The sequence below is a fragment of the Lepisosteus platostomus genome, chromosome 21 (assembly GCF_059453375.1).
Source record: "Lepisosteus platostomus isolate fLepPlt1 chromosome 21, fLepPlt1.hap1, whole genome shotgun sequence".
NCBI classification, from domain to species: domain Eukaryota; kingdom Metazoa; phylum Chordata; class Actinopteri; order Semionotiformes; family Lepisosteidae; genus Lepisosteus; species Lepisosteus platostomus.
The window spans coordinates 14,551,271-14,576,513 of record NC_142631.1 but is presented as its reverse complement, the minus strand read 5'-3'; the positions used below and the strand labels follow the sequence as shown (position 1 = coordinate 14,576,513).

The window sequence follows — 25,243 nt, the reverse complement described above, 5'->3', positions numbered from 1 at the left end:
GATCTAGTCATCATGTGTTGGAATAGCTGCTAAGGTTTTGTTCAGTGTGATTGGTCTGAACAAAGTCTCAGCAGCTGTTCCAGCAAATGGAGTTAGTTTGTTAAAGTTCAATTCAAAAACTTGGTGTAGGCTCTATAAAGCGAGGATTCCAGTGGCTGGTTTGCAATTAGTGTGTCCTTTGTCAAAACCCGGTGGCAGTCGGCTTGCCAGATTCCATATCATGTTTTCCAGTCCACCGGCTGCTTGGATACCAAGACTTCCTTGTGTGAAGTGGGACAGATCTGGAGTGTCTGGAAGAAGCAGTGTACTGTCGGGACTGGCAGGTGGAACCCCCCCCCACCACCACCACCACCACCCACCACTTCCATTCAATTTCAAACTGAGCTCTCGGCCAATGAAAAGCCACGCTGCTCGTCCCCTATTCAAAGCAAAGGCGGTCGAGAAAGCCGTGACTCTGCCAGGGGCTTGCAGCTTTAATAATCCAGCATGGAGCTTTCTAACGGCCGCTTGGGTTACTGAAAAGAATCCCCACTGCACGGCACTCGCGTTTCTGTTTCTGCAGCCATGGACTGCCCTAACATTCACAGAGTCTCCCTGTGCAACAGGCTCTCCAACTCCCTGGAATCAACCTTCCTCCTACAAACTTTTGGTGAGTGTTTGCTTTGCTATGGGGAGAAGGCCTGTCATTCTTTATCAGCTCCTCTCTTGAGGGAATGACTTTTATAGTGTGGTTTCCAGCAGAGTGTCTGAAGGGATATAGGAGTGTAAACATGCCCTCAGGTTATTCACTTTTGTATTCACATCTTACCTGAAAAGACCACTTTTGCTTCCCTGAAGGAAGCTAGTACAGTAGGTGGATACGAGAGGGAGATATTTTACTCCTACTTTCTTTGTTGTAGCTGATTGGACAGTTATAGTCCGAGTGTGCTATTAAAACATTTGTTGATCAAACCTAGGGTTGGTCTGATTTTGGACGTTAAAAATGATTTTCTTCAACATGAGTCCAAGTAATGGAATACGCAGCATTTTCAGTAAATTAAATATCTTAAAAAGTACGCTCCTGGCACTTATTGACTGTGTTTGAAAGCTGACCCTGTGAAAACAGGGCTTGAGGCTTAAGGAAATGACCTAAATGCCTTCAAATTTCACAGCTTTAAAAAGAAATGGAGCTTAATGTCTTGCTATGGAGCACTCTGCATTTTGTTTGTACTATGAGCTCATATCCGTCATTACAAGCAACACCACAAAACAACCGCAGAGCTGACCACAGTCATTTAAACAGTTTTTATCCCAAAGCAAGTGTACAGTAGGTAGTCTTTGAGACTTTATGTAAACTGTCTTGCTAATTAGACCCTTTTCTCTTCTCTTTGAGTGTTAAATGATTAATTTTCATTTGTGAGCAAAAGAAAGAAAAACAACTGACACATGAGTCAGGAAATGAGAGGGCCTTCAGAGAAACTTGTGATAAATTTTTTAGTGTTTACTTGCCCATGGGAATTTCACACATTAAAAGCCCAGAGACAGGAACACCGTGAATTAATTTATATTTACTGGAGTTAAAAATGTTATGGGCAAACATCTGCAGGGGCCACCACTTCAAAGCATAAATAATTTGGGAACCGATTTGCAAAAATTACACAGCCCGTGCACTGGAATGGAACTTGGTTTATACTATTGCTCTACATCAAGCAGAAAACTATTCTTTATAATAAAAATGATAAAGAAATTTATAATGGTTCTTTCTTCAAGTATTAATAGCTGTGATATCAAAATGTTGGGCACAGAAAAAGAAAAGGTTCATGGTGTTGTAAAATTCTGATGCGATAGTCTGAAAAAACAACATACAGTATATTGAGAAGGTTTAAACAAAGTGCGAAAAGCTGCTTTTCCTTTTTCTTTTGTGCCATTTCAAGTAGCAAATCCTAGATCCTGCCTGTGCCCTTTTATGACCTGCTGTCATAAACCCTGTTTGAAAATTGCGCTTATTCTAACGTACAGACCTAGGAGCGGCTGTTTGAATTGAGATATGAGGCTGGGGTTTATTGTTTCCTGGTACGGATTTAGGTAATTCAGAACCACCTACCTTCCCATTTAGTATTCTACTATTAATTCAACACAGAGAAATAGCATTACAGTAAATGTCAATGTATCTCAACCGGCTGGAGCCTTCCTTAGATCCAGAAGAAGGATCTACAGTCTGACATTTTTCTTTGTTTCAGCATGGATTTAACCTCTAACTGTCATTTCTCAGCTGTGCATCTTTATGTATGTTATAGGTTTGAAAAAGGTCATTTTTTTCAGTGGTAAGGCCTTATTTATTTTAATTTTCAGTTTCAACTACTTTTTGCTGTTGTACCTTAAGCCTCTCCCTCTCCCTAAAGCCATGAAGACAGCTCTTCCAGGCAGTTAGACGTCAACACAGCTTGTCTCCACAGCCCCTACATTGTCTGCTCTTAAGAGTTCATTGTTATCTACGGAACAATAAGCATCGATTGGATGAATGCACTGCAAGATCGCAGGTTCCCAGCAAGTTAAACCAGACCTGACAGGTCTCTGCATGAGGAGTCCCAGTCACAGCTCTAGTGACCACAGCCTGGGTTCTAACCAGTGATCTGGGCTATATACAATAGTCTATACAGAGCTTGACTATTCTATATAGTCATGTGCTATTAAAAATCCCTCTGCATGCCAATAAGGGCACGTGTGCCATAGTTTGCTGACCCCCATTATAACTGGTTTTTCCAAATCAGGGTAACAGGTGAGCCGTAGCCTATCCTGGCAACCGACTGGTGCAAAGCAGGGTACACCCTGGATAGGGTGCCAGTGCATCGCGGGGCAGACACACAGACACGCACACACCTGCACCTAGAGCCAGTTTTTCTGAGGCCGATTAACCTACCAGTGTGTTTTTTGGAGTGTGGGAGGAAACCCACTCAAACAACTGGAGAACATACAAACTCCACACAGACAGCACCCCAGGTCTGGAATGGAGCCCAGGGCCCCAGCACTGCGAGGTAGCAATGCTGACCTCTGCCTCACTGTGGTGCTTCATGTAATATAGATATATTTTGAAAATTAAGATAGAATCATCAGTTTGTGGTAAAATACTTACTAGTAAATTTTCTTACTTTGTCATTATTTTCAAGGCTAGCATCAAAAATAGCTGCCTCAGCATTGATTCCATTTACGATAGAAAAATTGAGAAGAAACTACAGCACATGTAATAGACTGAGCTCAAAATTGAAGTCCATTAGCAATGTCAATAAAATGGGGTCCTCGCATGCTGATGGAGGTGGAATTTCAAAACCCAGTGAGAATTTAATTGACTAATATTCATATTTTCCTTCATAAAATGTAATGATGACTTCCTGCAGTTTCTACAAGTTTCTCTTCTTTTTAAATTGAGAATTCATTAACAGCATAGAATTCTTAGGTGGATAGTATTCGTAAAAAAATAGTCTTTCCCTACTATAAAGATACAGGTAAAAATTGTAGTTACTTACAATGTCATTGTTAAATGATCATGTGTATTTTTTATGTCTGAGCATGACTTAACACTGCTCTGTGCACACTTCATTGCCTTAATGGAGAAACTGGGACATTAAGTTATAACTTTTCATTAAGTTATTAAACAACCTTCCTTGTTCAATGACAGCTGGAATACCGTGTGAAGAATGTCTTGTCATAAAACATTAGTACCTACAAGTGCAAGCAGTTTCAAGAGTAAAAAACAAATCAGTTTTTTCAGCCTGTAGCACATTCCTTAAAGGGATGTACCTGGTTGCTTTTCTCTGGACTGATCTTAGCACAAATATATTTTTTTTGGTAATGTGACCAAAAGTGTACAAAATACTCTAAATGCTGTCTTACTATTACATCTTTACTATTACATATTAACATCTTTGATTTAATTCTACACTTTTATCTACATACCTTTACATTATTTGCTTTTTTATCTGCTCCTTTTCACAGGATTAAAATAATGTATCACCTGTCCGTGCTTCATTAAGCTGTGGGACCTAAAATCTAAACATAGCTGCACCAACCTGAGGTGCACGTTTGAAGCTTCTGTGGCTGCTGATGAGATCCGACAAGTTTCAGTTTGATCACCTCAGTGATTTCCAAAAATAATAGTTTGCGTGTTTTTGAATCTGTGGGTCAGACCACCGTCTTGGTGGGCACAGGGCCACACAACTGAAATGGTTCATCGGTGCCAGGATACTGTAACTGCAGACTGTGAACTTCCTTGGCTCAGTTTGGAGAAGAAAAGCCCTTGCAATCAGTCGAGGCCTCACTGATTGGAAGCCTAGATATCTGCACGTTTGCTAGGGCGGCAAGCAGAACAGATATATTTCACAGGCAACTTTTGACTTGTATTTGTTCTGACTGTTCTATAGTATAAAGGTAACAAGTATGCCCAATTTTATTTTGATTGTGTTCTGTGATTGAGAACAAACTCCAAAAATGTTTTAAAAGAATAGTTCATTTTCAAAGAATAGTGTTTTATCATTCCCCCAGCTTATATTTAGAACAAAGGAACATTATCATTGAGGGTGAGGCCTATCAGCTCATTTTTGTGCTTATAGCACATAACTAAGAGCAGTGTTTTGAAGATTCCTTCATTAATGTCAAAGAATACTGAGAGCAAATAACAGTACAACTTTACAGCCACAGAACCACATTGACAGTCTTGTACAAGCCTACAGCTGCAGGTTTGTTCTTCTACAGGGGCCTTTTATTCTAGTCATTTAATGCATGTTGATGTGTTCTAGGACAATACTTTAATTGTACCTTATGGATTATGACAATACCACTGAACATGGCGTACCAGTTGGCCAATACTAACCAGTCACCAGCATCAAACAGTGAGAAGGCATACAGAGGGCTCACACAGTCCACCTTCTGAGTTGCTCCACTGCATCTAGAGAGCTATGCACATCAGTTGTAGTGAGCTACCTGTAGAAACAGAATTGGTGCTGACGATCCTCAGCCACATACACTAAACCTTTTCCTTGGAGTGGGTGTACAATTAGCTGGTGACACTTGAGACTGATGCCAAAATAAGGGAAGAAAACAGCAAGCTAAGTGGTCAGTTGGTGGTCCCAGAAGACCGTATTCTCAAGCAGGGATCCTCTCTCTTATCATCCAGAGCTGAATAAAACAGATTGCAAGTTAGTTCCACTTTCCTGCTGACCAAGTCTCCAGGAACATGGGTACACTCTTTGAGAATCAAACTATATCAGGTGCTTTTGATCACTGAAATGACAGGAAGTGAATTTTGGGGGAAATGGCTATGCTTATTTATATTTGAGTAATTTACTAGTTGGCTAGACAGAGCTTCAATCTCTTGGATTGGAGCAACAAATCTCCTAATTTAGCGCTGGTTTTGGAGAGCTGACTTTCATTATGTAAACTCTATCACACTGTGTAGAATCTAAACAGTTGTGTCCGTCCGCACTAAGGTTGGTAAATATTTAAGGGTATGAGTATGGGTAGCTTTGAATTGTAAAAGTCTTTGTAAATAATTGTGTGTGTGTGTGTTAAGTGTTGTAACAATGTTGTCTTTTAGGCTTGTGCCTCCTCATTGCACTGCCATTATACTGTGCCAGAGTAATGGAGTAACCACATGATGCATTTGGTCTATTTTCGCTCTTGACTCTAGGATGTCATTTATTTGTTACTTTAATTTTGTGGCAGGGTTTTTGTATTTTGTATTTTCTATACAAAAAAATAATATATTTTTATATATTTGTGTATTTGTATATTCATATACTTATATTTTTAAATTCATAACATAATAAGGCCCTTCAATTTTAAAAACTTGCAAAAACTTAGTGTAGTAAAATTATTTCTCAGTTCTTTGCCCCGTTTGTTACTGTCACCATCCTACATGTTCAAATGGACATCCTTAGAAAGGGAAAGTCAATTTCTTTCAGTCATCAGTGATGTTTACCAGGGTTAGAAAACCACTTGCAATGCAGAAGATGCACAAAAAAACATCATGTCGGTGTCATGGCTCATTGTCTTTCAGAGCATGCAATCACATTTTATTAGTTTTTCATCCAGTATTGGGCACATTCGCAATATGTTATATCTCTGCTGAACTCAGCCTGTACAGATTTCAGCAGAAGACATATGGGATCTCTTACAATCGTCCTGTTCTAGTGACAACTAGTATGGCCAGCATTGAACTCCTGGGATATAACCCTTCTTATCTGTTTATTAAAGTAATGTATTTTAATCATTATTATTATAGGTCTTTTACTGTGATATTCTGGCAAGTTGATACTTATTGACAAGTATGAATAATATTATCAAGTTATTATGTTATCAACCTTGTTTTTGTCTCTTGAGGTTTGTATGGATTTATTTATTTCTTTAATGTGAGTGCTGTTTGATACGGTAGGTATCTTTTGCATAGATTTCTTCTCTCATGGACAGGATGAGCCATAATCATGTTAATCCATCTTAAAACAACATCCTGTCCGTTATATAGTAACTCCATCTTTAGGAAATGTGTACAAAATAACCTTCATTCAGTTTCTCCTCTGTTGCGCATTTGCATCTGGTATGCCTTGAGGTACCTTCATCTGCTGATTTATGAGTGTTGTAAAACGATTGAAGCGATTGGTTAAAAATTAAATTGGTTAAATTATTGCCCACACCTGATGTTTTGAGAGACTCTGATGTTAATAATGGGGAAGGAAAAAAAATACAATTAATCTGTAGTTAATCTTGCTTACTGACATAACATGCAAACATAGACAGTACAACATGATTAATCAACTTGGATGTAATGTACACATCCCTCATACTGTATACTGTAAACTGTACATCTTTTGTCTCTCTGAGGGATCGCAAGATGCATCAACAGTCTCTTTGCTCGAAGACGATCTTGATCTACAGATCTTGAACAGGCGGCGAATGGTACTGCCTTTGACGTGAAAACAGTAATGCAGGGGAATGGGATGTTTTTTCCCAGTATGCTTTGAGTGGAAGGTGATTTACCCTTGTGTGATTTTAACTTTGTTCTATGCAAGGAACTACTACAGTATATTAACTACTGTGTTAAAATCAACACTCCCACTTAACAATAGGGGAATTGGACAGTTGTCCTGTAGTTTTTATGCTTTCTTTTATGGTACATGACCATCCGCTGCTACAATAGGCAAAGCTCCCAGATATCAGATATTTTGTGCTTGGTGCTTTATCCCGTATAGGGATGCCTGGTGACGGTCCCTTTTTAATTTCCACTCTGTCACAAAAAAGATGTCTCTTTTCTGGGCCGCTTTTGCCAGAACCTCTTTAAACAAAATCCTGCTTGTTCTGTGGATGGAAAAGGTCAGGGGTGAGAGGAGATGAGGGATGTCATGACTGGGGGTCCTTTTGAAGGAACAGCTCATCGGAATGTCATTTCTGCAGGGTCAGCGTTTTCTGTGTTCTCCCCGCAGAAAGTCATCAGGTGACAACACCCTGTCACAGAGAAGCCTGTCAGGAGCAAACCTCTTAGTTGACTAGACAGCAGAAATTGGAACTAGATATCTATGAGGGCTGGCAATGTGTTGCTACATAAGGGTTTCTATGCCAGGGGTGTAAATACCAGTCCTGGGGCAATAACACAACAACTATGACTTTTAACAGGCAGGAATGGTAGTGCAGGAAGCACAAATACTGGGGAAACAAAATGAATGCATCATTCTTCCTGCAAATTTAGAAGCAACCCATTGAAATAAATGCCTTGGAAATGCCTGTGCAAAATTATAGTCAACGTTAAACCCTGAATAAAGAAAAGGCTTTAAAAGTTTATTACAAAAACTTTCAAAGCTTAACATTCTACTAAATTTTAAGTTCCTAAGCTTTCAGTGGATCACAACTGATAATCACCATCTTCTGTTTGCAGGATTTAATTAGCTGCTTCTAAATAACAGTTAAAAATACTTCAATAAGGCTTCTCAGGAATGCTGTTCAAAGAGAAGCAAGGAAATTTCCTGTTGGTGCATCGATCACTGGTGGGAAACTGACAGCTGTGGGCTGCCTCCTGTGGAAACCAGATAGGCTTATTTGAGTGATTGTTTCAGGAATAAAGAGCAGAAAATGGAGAATAACAGTATTACCACACCGGGAGAGTTTGATTTTGTATATGAAATCGTGGAGCTAATAATCAGATTCTCTAAATAGGAGAATTTGAGAAAGTTTCATTCGTTAATTGGAATTTATTGTGTGGTTTAACTCATCTCTGTTGCTGGAGTCTTTCTGTGGATGCCCTGGCACTGCTTTGACCCCCTGTCACACAGTTTGAACCTTGATTATCTCTACCAATGTGCTCAGGAGTGTGCTGCAGGTCTCGATCGGAATGCACCTGATTTACTCCCTGCAGCATTTTACGAATACATTCTCAGACAAGACAACAGGGGTCAGGAATCACCGATAGTGATACAGAAAGGTCAACGCTAGGAAACAGATGAAACAGCTACTGTAGGCGATTCCCTCCTGTGGGACGGAGGCCAGGCAGGACACAGCAGAGCTGCCGGAGGAGGAGAAACGGCTCAGCCTCTTGAGTACTGGCATCTGCGCTTGCCACAGGAGTGCTAAAGCTGCCAGCAGGGAGTGAGAAGCGCAGATAGGTGAGACTTCCCTGCTGTTTCCACCGGAGCTGTCGGGATGGGTGTGTGTCCTCACGCTGCATGCGTCTGCACCTTCAGCACCTTGGGGTCGTCAGGTTGATCTTTTACATTTCCGTTACACACCTGTCTCGCCAGTGCAAGTGTCAGATCCTTTTAAAATTGGCACCATTGTGGAGTCTTTAATCTTTCTCGGGGATGGAAGGGTAAAATAGTAAACTACGGGTGACACTAGCCTGCATTATTTCGTATTATAAAACAGCTTGTTAAAAACAAGAAGTGTGGCCGTTTACATCTGATACCTTTTCCTAAGTCTGGTATAAGGTGGATGCAAAAATGTCTTTTGTGTTTCAAAGCAGGGGTTCCATTGTGATCAAGCTCAAATTTTCCTAATGACAGTTTTGACATTTTCCTTTAAGTAGTTTAAGATCATCATGGTGGTATGGCAGTTATCGATTTTGCCTCTCTGCTTAAGGTCCTGTGTTACCTTCCCCAGGATGACCTTTCTTGTGCAAGGTTTTGCTAGGTGCTTCAGTTCCCTTCCACCTCCCGAACACAGGGGTTGATTAGATTCTCCGTTTTAAACTGTCCATCTCTTCCACGGTATGCAAGGCTCTACCGGATTAAAATGAGCGCAGCCCCTCTTAACAATAGGACTGACGGCCATACCACTCAGTGAGAGAGCAATCAGGAGCTCAGTCCTTTCTTGCTCCCTCTGCTTTTGGCTTGCTGTGTCCGTCACCACCAGTGGCTTTTTGATGGATCTCAACCCAACTCGAGGACAATTTAACTGTGTTCTCCAGCAGACATGTGGGAATGCTGTGAAGCTTTGGAACTCTTCCAGCTGTCATCTTTCTGTGGTCTAAACTGAAGCTGACCTGAAGCATTTTTTTTTGTAGTTAAATGAAAGTCGACAAATCTTCAATCCTTCTTTGGGCTACTTAGTAATAGATTCCAAAGGTTTTCATCTTTCTTTCCCCTCCCGTCCACTGTGTGTAATTTGGATTGTAGCAATTGGGCCTGTGATTATTGCTGAAGAGAGCAGATTCAGACTAGGTAGCAATCCTCCTGAGCCTTCTGAAAGCTTTATGAATGACAGCATGTCTTCAGATGATACGAATGCCTTGTTGGCATCTTTAAAAGAAGGGATTGGCTCCACACTGTGCAGTCTTTGTAATAAGGGTTTAAGGAAAACCAAATTGAGCATGGCTAATCAAAAAGCAAAGGGAGATAAATTATTAACAGAGGAAGTGGAAAATGCAGTGTTTGGGGGTACTTCTAAAGGACTTGATAATTGCTGTTTTCAAAGAATCAGACTTGTGATTGATATGCAGTAATATTTAAAAGAAGGGGAACTTAATGCATTGCTTTAAGTTCAAGCTTTTAAGATCAGTATAATGTTTTGAATTTGATTTGTCTTTCACTAATACACAAATAACTGAGGTTTTTCTTTTTTTTTTTACGGCACAGAACATTTGAATCTTTTTAGTCTGCAACCTAGAGAAAGTTACAGAGAAAGAGTTTGCCGAAAGGACTGTAAAAGTGATTAGTTTCACCAGGCAGTAGACCAAACCACTTTCATATCATCTGGTTTGCTGGATATGCATATTCTTCTGCTGAAAGTAGTGTTGTGTTATTTAAAACTTACACATTTTATTATTTACAGCTGTTGCCCAGGCCTATAAAACATTATTATAAAATACCTTTGTTGGTATGCCTGTTCAGAGTTGCAGAACTTCTTATTTGAACTGTAGATGTCATGACATTTACAGTACTTAAATCAACCACATCAGTTTCTTCATGCCCTTAGTGATAAACAAGGCAGAAAGAGACACAGCTGAGTTTTTTAACTTCTATTTTTCTTCTTTTGTCTTTTAACAAAGGGCTTTGTAATGGGACTATTAGAACAATGGAAGTTATTGAATCATCCTAAAACAGATTTTTTTACACTGTCCCAGTTGCACATAACGGTGGTCATTTTTATAAGTATATTTCTGCATAACAATTTGATCAACTTTTTTCTTGACCAGGACACCAGTTCATACCTGCTTCCATGATGGCATTATCTTAAAAAAAATCATAACTTTAACTTCTTTTTATATAATTTTTTAATAGTCTTTTAAATATAATCTATACAAACGTCTCCTCTTCAATTGCTAGCAAAGCATGTATATTTCAGATCTGTTCTACCAACACTGACAAATTTTCCCAGAATCCAGTGAACCCACCAGTATGTTGTTGGACTGTAGGAAGAAACCCGAGCATTCGGCAAAAGTCAAACTCGAGGAGAACATACAAACTCCACACAAGTAACACCTCAAGAATTAAACCCAGGGCCCCAGTACTGTGAGGCAGCCATGCTAACAAATCTCTAATGCAGATAGTGCATTATGCATGGTTTGCTTAGCAACTCAAAATGAATGTAAAAACAAACCACAGCACAGAGTTCTGAGCAGTTTTCTCCACCACTTCTAAGATTTCTTATTTAAAAAAAATTGAAATGCCCTTTTCACTGATTTTCTTTAAAATAGCTAATGTGGAAGCAAAGAACAAGTTTAACATAGAACAACTTTTGTTTACCACAATCTGAGATCTGAGCCACAGATGAAAATGTGTTTTAAACGTTGAACTCCTGCAACATATGCACATAGTTATACTAAGTACTTGTAGTCCGCTGAGAGTTTGTGTCCCCTACTGTATACTAAATCTGGTATGCTCGTAAAACAGGATACTTTTCTGTAATAGTATGGGCTTTAGGCTCTGATTTCTTTCTCTTTATTTTTCACCCTTCTATAGAATCTTGAATTGGCTTGGTTTTACATTTCTGTCAATTTAAAAGCAAGTGTTTAAAAAATAATCATAGAGAATCAGTGAAAGAAAATATGAGTTCAAGAGACCTGTCATCTTTCATTTTAAAATTTTCAAGGGCGCAGAAGTGGGTGGGTTCAGATCAATGATAAATTACCAAACCTCTGCAGTTATTAGATGTGTGGGCAAGACTGGCATTATATTCTGAGTCATCTTAAAGAATGTTTTCTGTGCCCCACAGCTATGGATTGTGAAAATAAATCTTGTGACATTTACAAGGAGAGGTAAATTCTTCTGCTTAAACTGTGGAAGGAGAGTTTGTGGCATTTTTGAGTAGAACAGAATTGTGCTCTTGGAACCTTTGGGCAGCACTAAAGCCAGAATGTAATTATTTTTCTGCTAGGTTAACTTACTCCTTCTCCATCTAGAATAGAAATGTCAGACAGATACGGAAATATTTTAAGGTCTTATTGTTCGTTTTTCTGTTCTTTTTTCCTTGTTTGATTCTCACGCTCTGTTTTTCTCCCCTTTTTGTCACATTCTGTTTCTCTTTCTATGTCCATCTATATACAGTACATTTGTGTACATGCTTATGTCATGACCACCCCTTGCACAGTGAATTTCAGATTCTTCCATCAGTGTCAATTTAGCCTACCCTGACTCAAGAGCAATAGAATTGTGTTATACTTAATTCCCCCGACTATTAAATCTGATCATTGTCCATTTTACTTGACTTATATATTTATTTTCTTCATAATACATGGATATGTCTTAATTGTTAATAGGTTAATGTTGTGTTAAATGTATTGTGTTTTGTCTGCAAAGGAAACGTCCCATCTGGGACACTAAAGGAAGTACACTAAGTACACTAAGAGGGACTTCACTAAAGGGAAGGACATCACTAAATCTCTGTCTACCATCGACTGGCAGAGCCCAGCTGTGGTCCCTCCGGGATAGCCTTGACGAATCCCGAAGAAATGTTTGGCATACACAGAGAAGAGAAATAATTGCTGTACCATTTCCTTACACAGTAAAGAATTATGCCTTCTATTTTGTAACAGAAACTGCTTTCTTTACCTTGGGCGACTCTGTTCTAAGAATAGTCTCACAATTTAAAATGAAGCTAAATGAGATTTGGAAACTCCCCGTCATCCACGTAGGTCTTAACAAATGCACTCAATCAAGAGTGGTCAAATGTTGACTTTAAAAGGAGCTTTCATATTTGTATGAGGTTAAAGCCACTGTTTTTACTGATGGAAGGATGGGGCTCACTGCTGAACAGACTTTTTTTTAAAAAAACTGTACTTGGCAAATTCATGTTCCTGTTTTCTTCATCTTTTGGGTGGCACTGAATTAAATATTTGATTTTATGCATGTATTTTGTTAATTTTATTAGTGTTATTAGAAATATTATTAGCATGCTTGTTGCTAAATGAACATCATTACTAAGGGTGTTAAAGCTGAAATATAATGTGCTGAGGGATTAGATACAGTCCGGTTCCCCCAAGTCCCGCCCCTCAGGCGCTTTTCCCAGCCTGCCTTGCGTGCGCATGGCCACAGGGGACGGAGTGGTCATTAAGCGCCCCACGTGGGTGCGACTGTTCCTTCGTTGTGTGCCCGGTGTTCTGCAGTAGATTTGTCATCTTTCTGTCAGGACGGCTTGTCTTTGTATGGCAGGTGTCTGTTTGTCAAATTGAGCTTGTATCAGTCCATTGCATCCTTCAATGAGGTTCACAGTGGCCCTCGGTTTTCTTGGTTTATGCCGTGGTGCTAAAAAAGTAAAGGTTCAGTATTTTATTTTATGTGTATGTGAAATTATAAGTTGGGATAGCCTTTATTTGAGTATTTTAATTACAATGAGATTCATAGCTGCTGAAACCCTTGCCATAACAGCTGAAATTATTGTGTATATGCAGTCAAAGTAACTTTTTTGAGAGCAAGACCTTGCATTTTAACTTGGAAGCACAGGAACTACAATGGCATTTAGATACTTTGCCAGAAACACTCATTGCTCTTCCCTGGCCTGCAGGTTCTGAACCATATAAGAATGTGATTAATCACACACATCCCTCATCTGGCATACTGTATCTGCTTGGTAAATGTCAGGCCTAGTGACATCATGGAAATCCTTATTTGCATGCCGTTATATGCATAACAGCTGATAAAGCTTATTGCTATCATTGTGTGTTTGTAATTCTGGGTTAGAACAAGAAATGTAATGCAAACGTTTCTTCTTCTAACCACAACAAATTTGCTGACCTCGTGTAGTTCATAAACGACTCTTCTTTCAAAACCGTTGAGAGTAGTAGTTGACATCTAAAGGAACAGGTAAGGGGTTTATTCCATGCTGGAAAGAAAAGAAAGGAAACGTTTGGCTCACACCTGAAGAAGGCTCCACAGACGAAACATTGTTTCCTTTCAGCGTGGAATAAACCCGTTACCTGTTCCTCTGCAGCCTACGCATGCTGACGCAGCTCCCTACTTGATTTAGTTGACATCTAAACTCTAGGTGCCACATAATAGTTTGATTCATCTTTTGGCCATTATGTGATTGTCTTGGCTTCAGGAGCCCAAGCTTAATTAACACCCTCCAAGGCCAAAGTGAGTTCATCTGTAGGCTGCCATAGGGCTGTCAAAGACTAGCTGTGAGGTTATGATTGGTTTGAAGATGCCTGCACTCAATGAGTTCCCATCCATCAACAGATTCCCAGGTGTTCGCAAAGGCATCTTACTGATTAATTGGGAAACTCAGTGCCTGATAACGAACACTTTATTTATTCTTGGGTAAAGCACCACACAAATTAACAGAAGGGACTCCCAGATGGAAACTATACGGTAGGCCTGAATTAACAATGTGGCACAAGCAGACGGGGTCATATGAAAGCCTTTATCTGAGAATGTATCGGAACATGGATCAGAAAGGGCAAGACCGGAAATTGGATCAGCAGGATATCAAAGGAACAAAATCCTTGTTGTGTTGAAATTCCGGTAGTTTTTCGACTTGCTATTCATTTAGATTTGGGCAGAGATTCTTCTTTATTTAGGACTGCAGTTTTGTTAGTTCAGCTGCCTTTTCGCCATTATTTTCCTACTGAGACATTTGCTCGTTCTTATTCAGCTAGGTGATGGAATGCTCTGTGGCCTGAAAAGCCCTCAAGCTGTTGTGTGAGAGAAGATTTCTGGCACCAGGAAGCCTGGTTCCTAATTGAACCGCGGACAAGAACAACAACGAGATAAATGCCGTCACCTAGTGCGCTCGCCTCTCCTGCCAGTTAATCCCATGTCCTCTCAAAAACCTACCGGAGAGGGTAGGCGGGCAGGCAGGGCTCTGTTCCAGATGAGAAAACTTCATTAGATGCTGTGTCCTGGTTAGATCTCTTTAGATTCACATTGTGAAACAGATGAGTGAACATTTTGGAAGGGATAAATACTTTGGGGCCATATTCGTAATTTGCTTTGTGTTAATTTCATCACCTGGTTTTTGAAGAGCAACTGAAAATGCAATCTCTTACTAAAATGTCTTTTAGTAAGTCTTTATTTGGTATCTTTATAAGATGTATTGTCTTATAAAAAGAAAACCTGTGTTGATTTAGCACACTGGTTTTCTGAAAATGGCCCTACATGTTTCCCATAATTTGAGTCTGTAGTTATTTTCTTCTGTGCTCTGGTTGCTGTACAGTAGATGCTCATCTGATACTGGAGAACCACAAGGCCCTTTAATTGCGCTTGTTCTGTTGAATCACCCATGTTTAAATCATTTATTAACTCAATTGGCCTAAACAGGTCACTGTTTCCAGGTCAGAATTTTAACAGTTCCCCAGTTTGTACTTTATTAATATTGAAATTTAATAATCCAACATGTTTTCTTTCTGGAATTGTGCTGGAATATGCCACAAAATAAATTATACATTTTATACGCCATTCGGTATCATGTTTAGAAGGATCAGTTAATTCTATCATATCAGGGTCACCATGTGGCTCAAAACCTTTTTTTTTCTATTCTTAGATCATTAAATTTCAGTGTGGCTCTGGTCAGCTTCTAGAAATGGTTGATAAAAAATGTCTTCTGGCACAACTATGCAAAAGTGGCTGGGAAACAGAAGGCTTCATGGATTCCTCAGGGTGAAATTTAGCTGTTTGATTTAGATTTTTTTTTTAAATTGAAAAGCCACATTTTTTCTCTAGGGTTCCTTCACGCCACTGTAACTTGGATTCTCTAATCCAGGCATTTTTTTTATTCTTGTTTAATGGTATTTTTTCAAAGTCCCTTGTGGTAGCGACATCTTTGTTTGCACAGGGGAGAAGTGGGCTTTTGCAAATAGAAACAGACACAATTTTCTTTTGAAGGCTGCAGCACTAAGAACCGAATAGAGACGATATGTACAGTCATACGCTCATAATGTACACATATTTATTCAGTTTTCTCTAGGTTTTAAAAGAGTAAAATCTGTAATTTAACATTGGATCGAGGGTGCTGTTTTTCTGTTCCTTGTTCCAAAAGAAAACCCATGGCTGGAATTTCTCAAGCAAATGAAGAGAGCATGGACAAAAAAAGAGGTGTAAACAGAATTCCAAAGCAATAATCACACATGTATATCCGAGTGTGTAGGATACAGCTGCAGGGTGGTGGCATGAAAACAGAAATATGTCCTGCTTGAATTGTCAGCTCTGAAACAACCTTTTTTTTCTGAAAAATTGAATCATGACCAAATTAAATTAAAGGATTCCAATGTCATACCCCCTGTTCTTAACTTAGGTGTCTGTTTTTCTGAAGTGGCATTTGTAGCATAAAACATCATGAGAAAAGTCAGTGATTTCATTAACGTATGAAAAAGGACACATTGGGTTCATTGGTTCATCTAATATCTTTTAGTGTTTAATTAAATTGCTTTTTTTTTCATAAGAGTGGTGGTTCCGCTTTTCTTTAAATGAGATCTTATTAACTCAGATTGTTTCTTTTGCTGAAGTCGCCCAGCCATGAAATCGAGCTGCGAAAGGGCTGAAGCTTCTGCACTTGGGCTTGTCAAGAGTTTGAAGTGTAAGCCCTCAGGCTGGGGGTCAGTGCTTGATCACTCTGTGTCCTGGCTTCAGGGTTATGGTGACTGAAGTGACAGCCCCTCCACACAGCACTCAAACAGCTGCTACTGCGAGGGACCCCAAGCAGGGACTTGCCTGCAGCCCGTGACCTCACCAAAATCAAGTGTTTTTCTCTGGAGGATGAGGAGGTTGGAAGTGATTTGACAGGAGAGTTTGGGAGGAACAAGTGGTACAGAAAGTGTCTTTGGACTGGCTGAAAAAGCTTTCATCGTAGTTAAGTTCCTCATTTATTTTACTAGATTTATTTTCCTCTTTTTTGTGTGCTTTTTGTGGCCTTTAAGCTTAATGCCTCGTTTTAAACTGCCCCCTAAGATCATGCTTTTAAGTTGCCCTATTTTATTTCTTCTGTTTGGATAAACCACAGAGTGACACAGGAGAAGTCTCCAGTCAAGATTGTCGCAGTATGAATACGTATGAACTCTGTAGGAGAACATAGCAGTGAGGAGGCTTAAGTAAAATATATATTCTGCGTTTTAGGCAAGTTTTAAAAACATACATTTCATTATAAAAGCTTGAACAAGTTTGGAAGTAGTTGTTTTGGTGCGTTGGTTTATGACAAAATAATTACTTCTGCGAAATACTTCAAAAGACTAATTCAGTTCTGCTTACTTCTGCATCATTTTGTTTTTGCAGAACAAAGCTGCTTGTACAACATTTTAATTATCATGGATGGAGGAGTCGCTGAGGTGAATCTGAGCTCCCAGATTTCATTTGGTTGCCAATTAGAAATATATTATACAAGAAACATAAGAACGTATTCTGCTTTATGTCACTGCTATCTCTAACATGGGTGTCAAGCAGGATTGCTATTCTTCAGGCATTCAGTCCTGAGATTCCTGCAAAGGTAAAATTCAGCTTTGGCTGTTGAAGACGTGATACTGGCAAATAGTTGGGACTTCCCTGAGATGAATGTTGGGAACCCTGATTACCTACAGCAGCATTATTCTGCTTTGCTCACAAGAAAAAATCATCCACAATAACCTCTTCCCTAATTTTCTTGTTGCCCACAATGTTGGCAGTGAAAGTCTGTGCTTGGAATTGAGACCCCAGTTGTTTAACATGCTGTCAGATGAAACAACACACTTCAGTGTCACAGTTCAGAAGCCCGGCAGTATTTCTGAGCAGTCTGATGAAAATCACATTTCTGTCCCTTCCTCAGTGCAGAAATGTTCATATGTCACCCCTGTCATGTTCTCAGGCACATAGTGTTGCCATCATCTCTCAGGGAGGAAACAGGGAGACAAATTACACTTTTGGAAGTGCAATCTAGGGGAGAAAAAGGGAGTGAGCATACAAACTCTGTTACCAAAATAGACAAATATCTTTAAATGTGAATGCTAATATTAATATGTAGCACTCTTTCTAACATTAACATGAGTAATAGTAATATTACTAATATTAATAATGCTACATACTATACAATACTACAGTATATGATTCATATAACTACTATTAATAGAAGGCTCCACGGCTGAAACGTTGTGTTTTGTTTCTTCTTTTCTCAGCATGGAATAAACCTATTACTTGTTCCTTTGCAGCCTACTGTACGCATGCTGACGCAGCTCCCCACCTGAAACAGTAATATTAATGGGACTGTGCTCTTGTATTGTTCTAATCCAGCACAAGCAGTAAATGTGATCTCTTGGATCATGCGCTGCAGGCCTGGTTGAGCCTCGGTCATGTCACTTGCCCCACTGCGAAGGGAATTTTCCAGACAACGCCAGATAATTTGGCTAAGCGCTGCAGGGAATTGTTGTGCAATTAGTTGTCCAGTTCTTAGATCTTGTTACAACTTTTACAACTTGTCAAGCACAAATTGGCAGTGGTGTCAGGGAGTGGCGCACCACTGCTTCAATCTCCTCACAGGCTCTGCGGCTCAGTGGCTGAGTAAGTGACCAGGTCGAAGGAGCATTTCTCTTAGTCTTATTGACGTGGCGTGGTAGGTAAAGGACAAGTTTCCATGGAGCCGAATCTTAGTGATTTCAAATGAGGTTAATATATAATAAATTGACTGCATAAAAATGTCATTATCTGTAACTCAATTCGAAATGATGTACCAATAGGCCTAAAATATAATAACCAGGGTTCCTGTTCTGTCCGTTTTGTTGTGCCAAGGGATGTCTGCAAAGAGAATTGTGTATATTTGGAAATCATTACATAATAGACATTCCATAATAGCGTATGGAAGCATGGTTGAATTTGGGAGAAATGAAAACAATTGTGCTTACCTGTAAATAATGATGTTGATTTTGACGGGACAAGATATGTTTGCTATTGATAGAATTTTAGCTTGTATAATATGCGGACAGTACAATGGTCATCTCGCCACACAAAACTTCTACAAAATTTGAAACGTTCATTTAGGACCGTGGTTGGCATTGTTGCCTTGCAGCACTGGGGCTCTGGGTTCAATTCCTCGGGCGCAGTCTGTGTGGAGTTTGTATGTTCTTCCTGTGTTTGCATGGCTTTCCTCCCACAGTTTTTAAGGCATTCTGGTAGGTTCAGTGGCTTCTGGGAAAATTGACCCTGGTGTGAGTGCATCTGTGTTTGTGGCTCTGTTGTATTGAAATTATACACTGTCTAGCAAGATCTCATTTCGAAAATCATCTCATCATAACGAAGGGTGATGAGGAGTGTTATGGTCTCAAAGAAGTATCATAGATGCTGACAGCCTGAAGGAACTGACTCCTTTTAGTTGTCACCAGGCAACTGTAAGGGAATTTGATTTGAGTTTGTAAAGTCCACGTTAATTTCAACCTAAAGCTTTGCGGTAAACATGGACCAGGAGATAAAGGTGTGAAAGAAGGGACTGAAGAAATTCACTGTGACACTTGGGTGTCCTTCAAAAAGCAGCCGGACAAGATGTCAAGCTTAATCCAAATGAGCAAGATGGGTGGAATGTTTTTTTTTGTCATTTGTGAAACCTCCAATGTACAATGGCATGCACTAGGCAGCTCATAGCGCCAGAAAAATAAATCGGGGTGTCTGATCTCATTGTGTGTTGGAAATGTCCATGTGAGATCTACAGTAATTACCCAGAATTAGGATGATTTTTCTTGCTACTTTGTTTGAAAATCATTTACATGAATTGCTCGCCTCTGTTAATGAACGTTTTGTCCCCAGGGTACACTGTAAATATTTAATCTTACAGTACACTTGATGAAAGCGTCTAATTAAGCTCAGACAATAGGAGGTGAGATTTATAAAAGGACACTGAAACACTCTTTCAAATGAACTACATTTACAGATCATCCAAGAAATTATTATTACAGCAGTTTTTCAACTTACTCATCCCAAAACCAGACACACATGAGTTTCTCTAAATAAGCATGAGGCTGAAAAGAACATTTCTTTGTTTAGCAGTTGCACTGAATGGATTGCCAGGAATATACTGCATGTGATGTTCTCATTTGTTGTTTTTGTATCGATCACTGTAGTAGTGATGTACAATTTTACAATCAGGGTTTACAATTTTAGTTTGATATTTAATGCTTTGAAATGCTTTTAAAAGGCTCCATTATGTATAATTTCTTGTACTGTAACCTAACATCAGTAGAAATAACAATATACTTTAGAGAAGAACTTCATGTAGTTATTATATCACCAGTTATTTAAGGGTTTTATTAAGTTAGTTTTGGTTACATCCTACACACTACTGAAAGATTTCAAAGACTTCAAAAGTTGCAAATTGAAAATGGGAAGACAAAGTTACATAAGTTACAAAATCATGCTGGAGTATTGTAGTACTCTTGTAATAGTTTATCCAAAGGTTGTTTTAGAAAGTGTGGTGTGTTGATTTTCCAGTGAATGACCACAAAAAGTACGTTTGTTGTCTTTAGTCAGAGGAAAGAAGGCCTCTGTCAGGTAGTAAAAGGCGAATTCTGCACTGTTTCAGCTGCAGCTCATTCCTGGTGGTACTGGATCAGTATACCTGCAGTCTCGCATCATACTGAACGCCTGGTTTGGAAATTTTCACTTCTGCATTGATATTCTAAAGGTTTCCTTGTGCTACTTTTTTTCCTCAGATGTCTTAACAGATATAACTATAAATTCACCATGTAGGAAGCAGTCGCCAAGTTGTTTGCTATAAATGCAATTAAGGAAGGCCATCTGTCTCACTATAAAATAAGAATGACTACAGTACAGCCTTGGATGCATAAAACATAGTAAGAATGATTAATATTGAATCATTTTACACATACATAAGCACTGTAAATTATACATACTAGCAAAGAACTAGTAATTATGAGGCTGCATTATTCTAGATAATTTATAGGCAGTAGTTTGTTTTATACTGCTTATGTTAGGTGCAATATTTTTACTTCAGAGCAAGATTTGTACATGTATTTTATGCCTCTAAGAGGAATGTCCAGCCTGCTTCCTAACAAAAGTGTGGCTGTGAAAACCTTGTAAAACCTTCTAAAAACATTTAGGGTCCAGTGTTGCCAAATTCTCTACTTTTTGTACCTCTGCCTTTTAGAACAAGGTCTCTAGACCACTGCCCTGATAAATCTCACAACGTCTACAAATCTCCACATGCTGACTCTAATCATTCCATCTAATCATTTCATATTATTGTAGCATGTTTCAAATTGTATTATGTACTCCAACTGAAAGGTCAACAAAGACCAAAAACTGAATGGAACTTTTTGTGTCGGACGTTTTTAAGACACTAGTATGGAGGCCTGTTCCTATCTCCTCATGGCTCTTAGCCATGCACCCTTTAGGTTTTTCTTGATTTTCCTCTAGGCTCTGTGATTTCTTCCCATCTCCACATGATAAGCTGCTGGGCTCTTTTCCTTTGCCTTTTTCATGAGGGTGTATTTGAGGGAGCTTCCTCTTTAAATTTGGAGTAGCACATCTATAAGAGGATACAACTCAGATGGGATTAGCGTCAGGTGAAGAAGGACTACAGTACTGTAGCTTTTTAATGAGATGCAGAAGTGAGGTGTTATGCCCATGACCGCTCTTCATTGTTTAACTGATGTGGAATAAAAGTGAGATCATCCCTCCACAAATCCTCTGAAGTTGCTGTACAGATAACACTTTGTTTTACTAAGGTCTAGATATGGTTATTTAATTGAGAGGCTGTATTTGAAAGAATAAAACTGATGTGGTAACACAGGATGCACTAATTAGCAACCGATAGTACTGACACATACTGTACAGTAACACACTTTTAATTGGAACTGATGTGTCAAAACTTAGTACTTAAGTTAGGCACATATTATTCATGCCCAAAAAGTCAACAGAATGTTCATTAGACTATTTCTTAACAGTGTATGAGGAGGTATCCTCTCTTACTTTGCTTCTCTTTTTAAACACCTGTTTTTCATCTGCAGGACAACTGAAACTGTCCATCACCGTTGAAGATGGCCTCATTGTTATTCATAGTAAGTAACCTACAGCAAGTAATTCTAATGTCCCAGTGATTCACCCAAAGCCAAGCCGACAAGTATCAGGCCTAGAGACCTTTCTCTGCTCCGTGTGCTATTAATACATCTGCTCCATGTACACTTGTCCAGAGGCATTTCCAATGAGCAAGGTACATTCATTGTGTTTGACTTGGCTTTGAATAAGAAATGCCCCTTTTTCTGAGCTTCAGCAAGATCACGAGCAGAACATCAGACTCTTAAAGGTATTGTTCCGTACATCCGTGGAGGAAAATATGTTATTTGCATTTTCTGGGGTTTTGAGAATCTTACTCCTTCACTGGCTGCTAGGGGGAAATCTGTAGTATAAGTTCTCTGAGAATCTGTCTATAGTGTTGAGGAATGACTTGTCACCTGTAAATGTTTTAAGTTTGTGATACATTCAAACTGCTTCCTGTCACTTTCTTCCCACACGGTTCTGAAGCTGTGTGAACATCTGTACTTCATTAATTTAATAGGTCTATGCATGAATGCAAACACAAAAAATCAATTGTGGTACTGATAATGAGGATTATTTTCCTGTTGGTATCCTAACTAATAATGTACTCTCCTTTTCAACAAGATGCTTAAAGTGAGCTTCGCTTAATGTAAAAATATTGTCCTAAACAATCCGTGGTTTAAGTCTAAATGGTGTCGCCAGTGAGGAGACACTACCTTAGCCAGGCCTCTGAACGTGATGAAAGTGAAATATTTAAGTCGTTCTCTAATTATCTTTTAAAAGGTAATCTCATGTATTTTAGATCTTTAGATTCATTTTTACTATTTATAATCTGTAGTACAGCTAGGCCTGCATTTCTGTTTTTCTGGTACTGTATACTGTACTGTATATACTGTACAATGGGATTATATACACACATGGTGAATACAGTTCTTTTGAGAAAATGCACTTTCTAGCCTTGTCTGGAGGACATAGTGACACTGAAACCTTATTTTTATCTACAGTCATGGAAGCCAAAGGCCTCATGGGTAAAGAGTACCGGACATGCAATTCATATGTTAAGGTAATTCTTATTTGACTACTGTTTTAAACCACATTTCTGGCTGAGAGTACAGAAATAAGTACGTTATTCACAAGATAATACAATGCAATATTACTAGCAAGCATCATAACTGTAAATGTTCTTATAAATAGCACCAAAAAATGCCTGCTGTACAGTTTCTCTGGTGTAACATTGGATTTTGCACAAATAAAATAATAACCTTGATAAGGTTGTATATACAGTACAAGTCAAGAAAAAGTGAATTCCTTTACTGATCCAGCTGTAACTGTCTTAACTCTCCAGTTGAATAAAACTTCAGTGTAGGGGTTTACTATACCTAAGGCACTTTAAAAGAGCACTAATGTCCTCCCCCTATAAGTGATGAACAGGTGAGTCCAGATGTTTACTGCCACCCCTACATCAAATTCTTCCCTTATTTAAACACCTAAAATTGTTTGGTTGATGTTTGAACTCTGCACCAAAACAAAGGTTGGCAGGCTTTGAAAACACAAGCCTCTATGAATTTCAAATACCAGCCGTGGCTGTTGCTTCTGAAAAGGGTTCGTTGTCTTTAGATCTTGTTACTGTGCAGGGGACCATAAAACATAGCTCTGAGCTTTTTGTTCTTTGATAAAGACTTTGAGGTCTGTTTGAAAACAAGCATGACTAGTGTTCTGATCATCTAGTGTTTTGCCTCGCCATTTCTGTATCAGGTCTCTAATCCTAAAGAGCTGGTGACAGATTTGACTACTTTACACTCCTTGAGCACAACATGTATTCTTCCATTTATGCAGTTTAGGTGGTTCAAATCAATGACATCAAAAACAGTTGCTTGACTGTTTGGCTGACAAAAATGACTAACTCCCTGCATGATAAAATCATGTTTGTTTTTTATGATTCAGTGAAATTTAACACACATCCACTTGTTTTGTTTCACACAATATTGTTCTTACATTCTAATGGCCTGCACATTCAGAAGGAGTTCACAGCTTCTCACAACAGCTTGTTTTCTTTCACCACTTTATCTTATACAGACTATTTCTGCAGCTGGTGATAAATTACGGCAACTCACAGCCAGCTAAGCTAAAGAGTTGGCCTTTTTTCAACTTCTGCTCGTGCGAGATTCCTTCATCGGCACTTTGCAGATATGGTCTAGCCTTAGATAATGTCACTGAAATCAAAGCCTTTCTCTCTAGTTGTTGGCAAGGTGGTGACTGTCCTGTTATTACTGAAGCATTAAATTTGACCATAGATATTTAGATTGAAATGCTGTCTTACTGTGTAGTATAACAGACATTTGCAATATAAAATAAAAGCAAAGAAACAATTGTGTGTTATAGTTGACACCATGAGAATAGAGAATCTGACAGTAATACCCTGTAGTTGAGACACTGTTGAGAAGCATAAACACTGAGTCTGACTGAAAATATACTCCCGTTTTATTGTACAGTATGTAAATTTATTAGAAGATTAGAGGCGTGACTTGTAAGCCTTTACCATATCCCCATCCCCTTGTCATGGCAAAGATACAATATTTAAATGTCCCATCTGATGATTGCCTCCACAATAATTGACTTCAGTTATATTCACCATGCTGATGAGGTTAGGACAGTGCCACCTATTGGTCTACCAGCGCCATATTAAACATTATCTTTGCTCAGTAGGAACTGCATCACTTACAGCAGTATTTCTTAACCTGGGTACTGGGGGGGCCTCATGTTTTGTGATTTTTTTTTCTCCAGGTGATTTCTAAATTACTGAGGCTCACCAATACCTTTGATTCAACCTCTTGCATGATTGGACATTTTGACCTGTTTCGGCCTGTTTCAGTGGGTGTTGTGAAGAAATTTGCTAAGCAAGTCTCCACTCATTCCCTCCTCAATCACTTACTTAAGTGATTGCTGCTTAGTTTACTGAAACAGCCCTTAGACACCGAATTACACTGTATCGAACACTCCCAAGACAGTGTCCCTGTGATCTCTGGATTGCATCTATTGTACACAGCTGAAATTAACAATGAACCGCAGCTCCGTTAGCTTAATTGATTAAGAGCTCAGCTGGAACGAAACTCAGAACAGGCAGGAGCAGGTTTGCCAACCATGTCTGACAACAAATAAAGAGGATTGTTTCACAGCACGCACATTCTGGAATTCCTTTGGAGTTAATAATTATTATTGTCATCATACAATAACAATGCATTCCTATCTGTGGGTTTCAAAAACTATTTGATGTTAGTGTTGCATCCTTTAAATTGTTATATTTATGTGTAATGGTCAGATGAATAATTTACATGGGATATGTCACA

General features: G+C 39.0%; 1 protein-coding gene across 2 annotated transcripts in view; it reads left to right on the top strand.

The window, feature by feature from the left end:
* The first annotated feature begins 522 nt into the window (after nt 1-522).
* Nucleotides 523-25,243, top strand: part of rgs3a (regulator of G protein signaling 3a) — a 220,316-nt gene continuing 195,595 nt past the window's right edge. Inside the window, exons 1-3 of one of the 2 annotated variants that reach the window (XM_088614600.1) lie at nt 523-649; nt 21,869-21,919; nt 22,901-22,959. In XM_088614600.1, coding sequence (XP_088470726.1) covers nt 565-649; nt 21,869-21,919; nt 22,901-22,959 — 195 coding nt within the window. In that variant the 5' untranslated portion in view covers nt 523-564. Of the gene's footprint in view, nt 650-21,868; nt 21,920-22,900; nt 22,960-25,243 lie in introns of those variants that run through there. The other variant, XM_088614599.1, reaches the window with a different exon arrangement.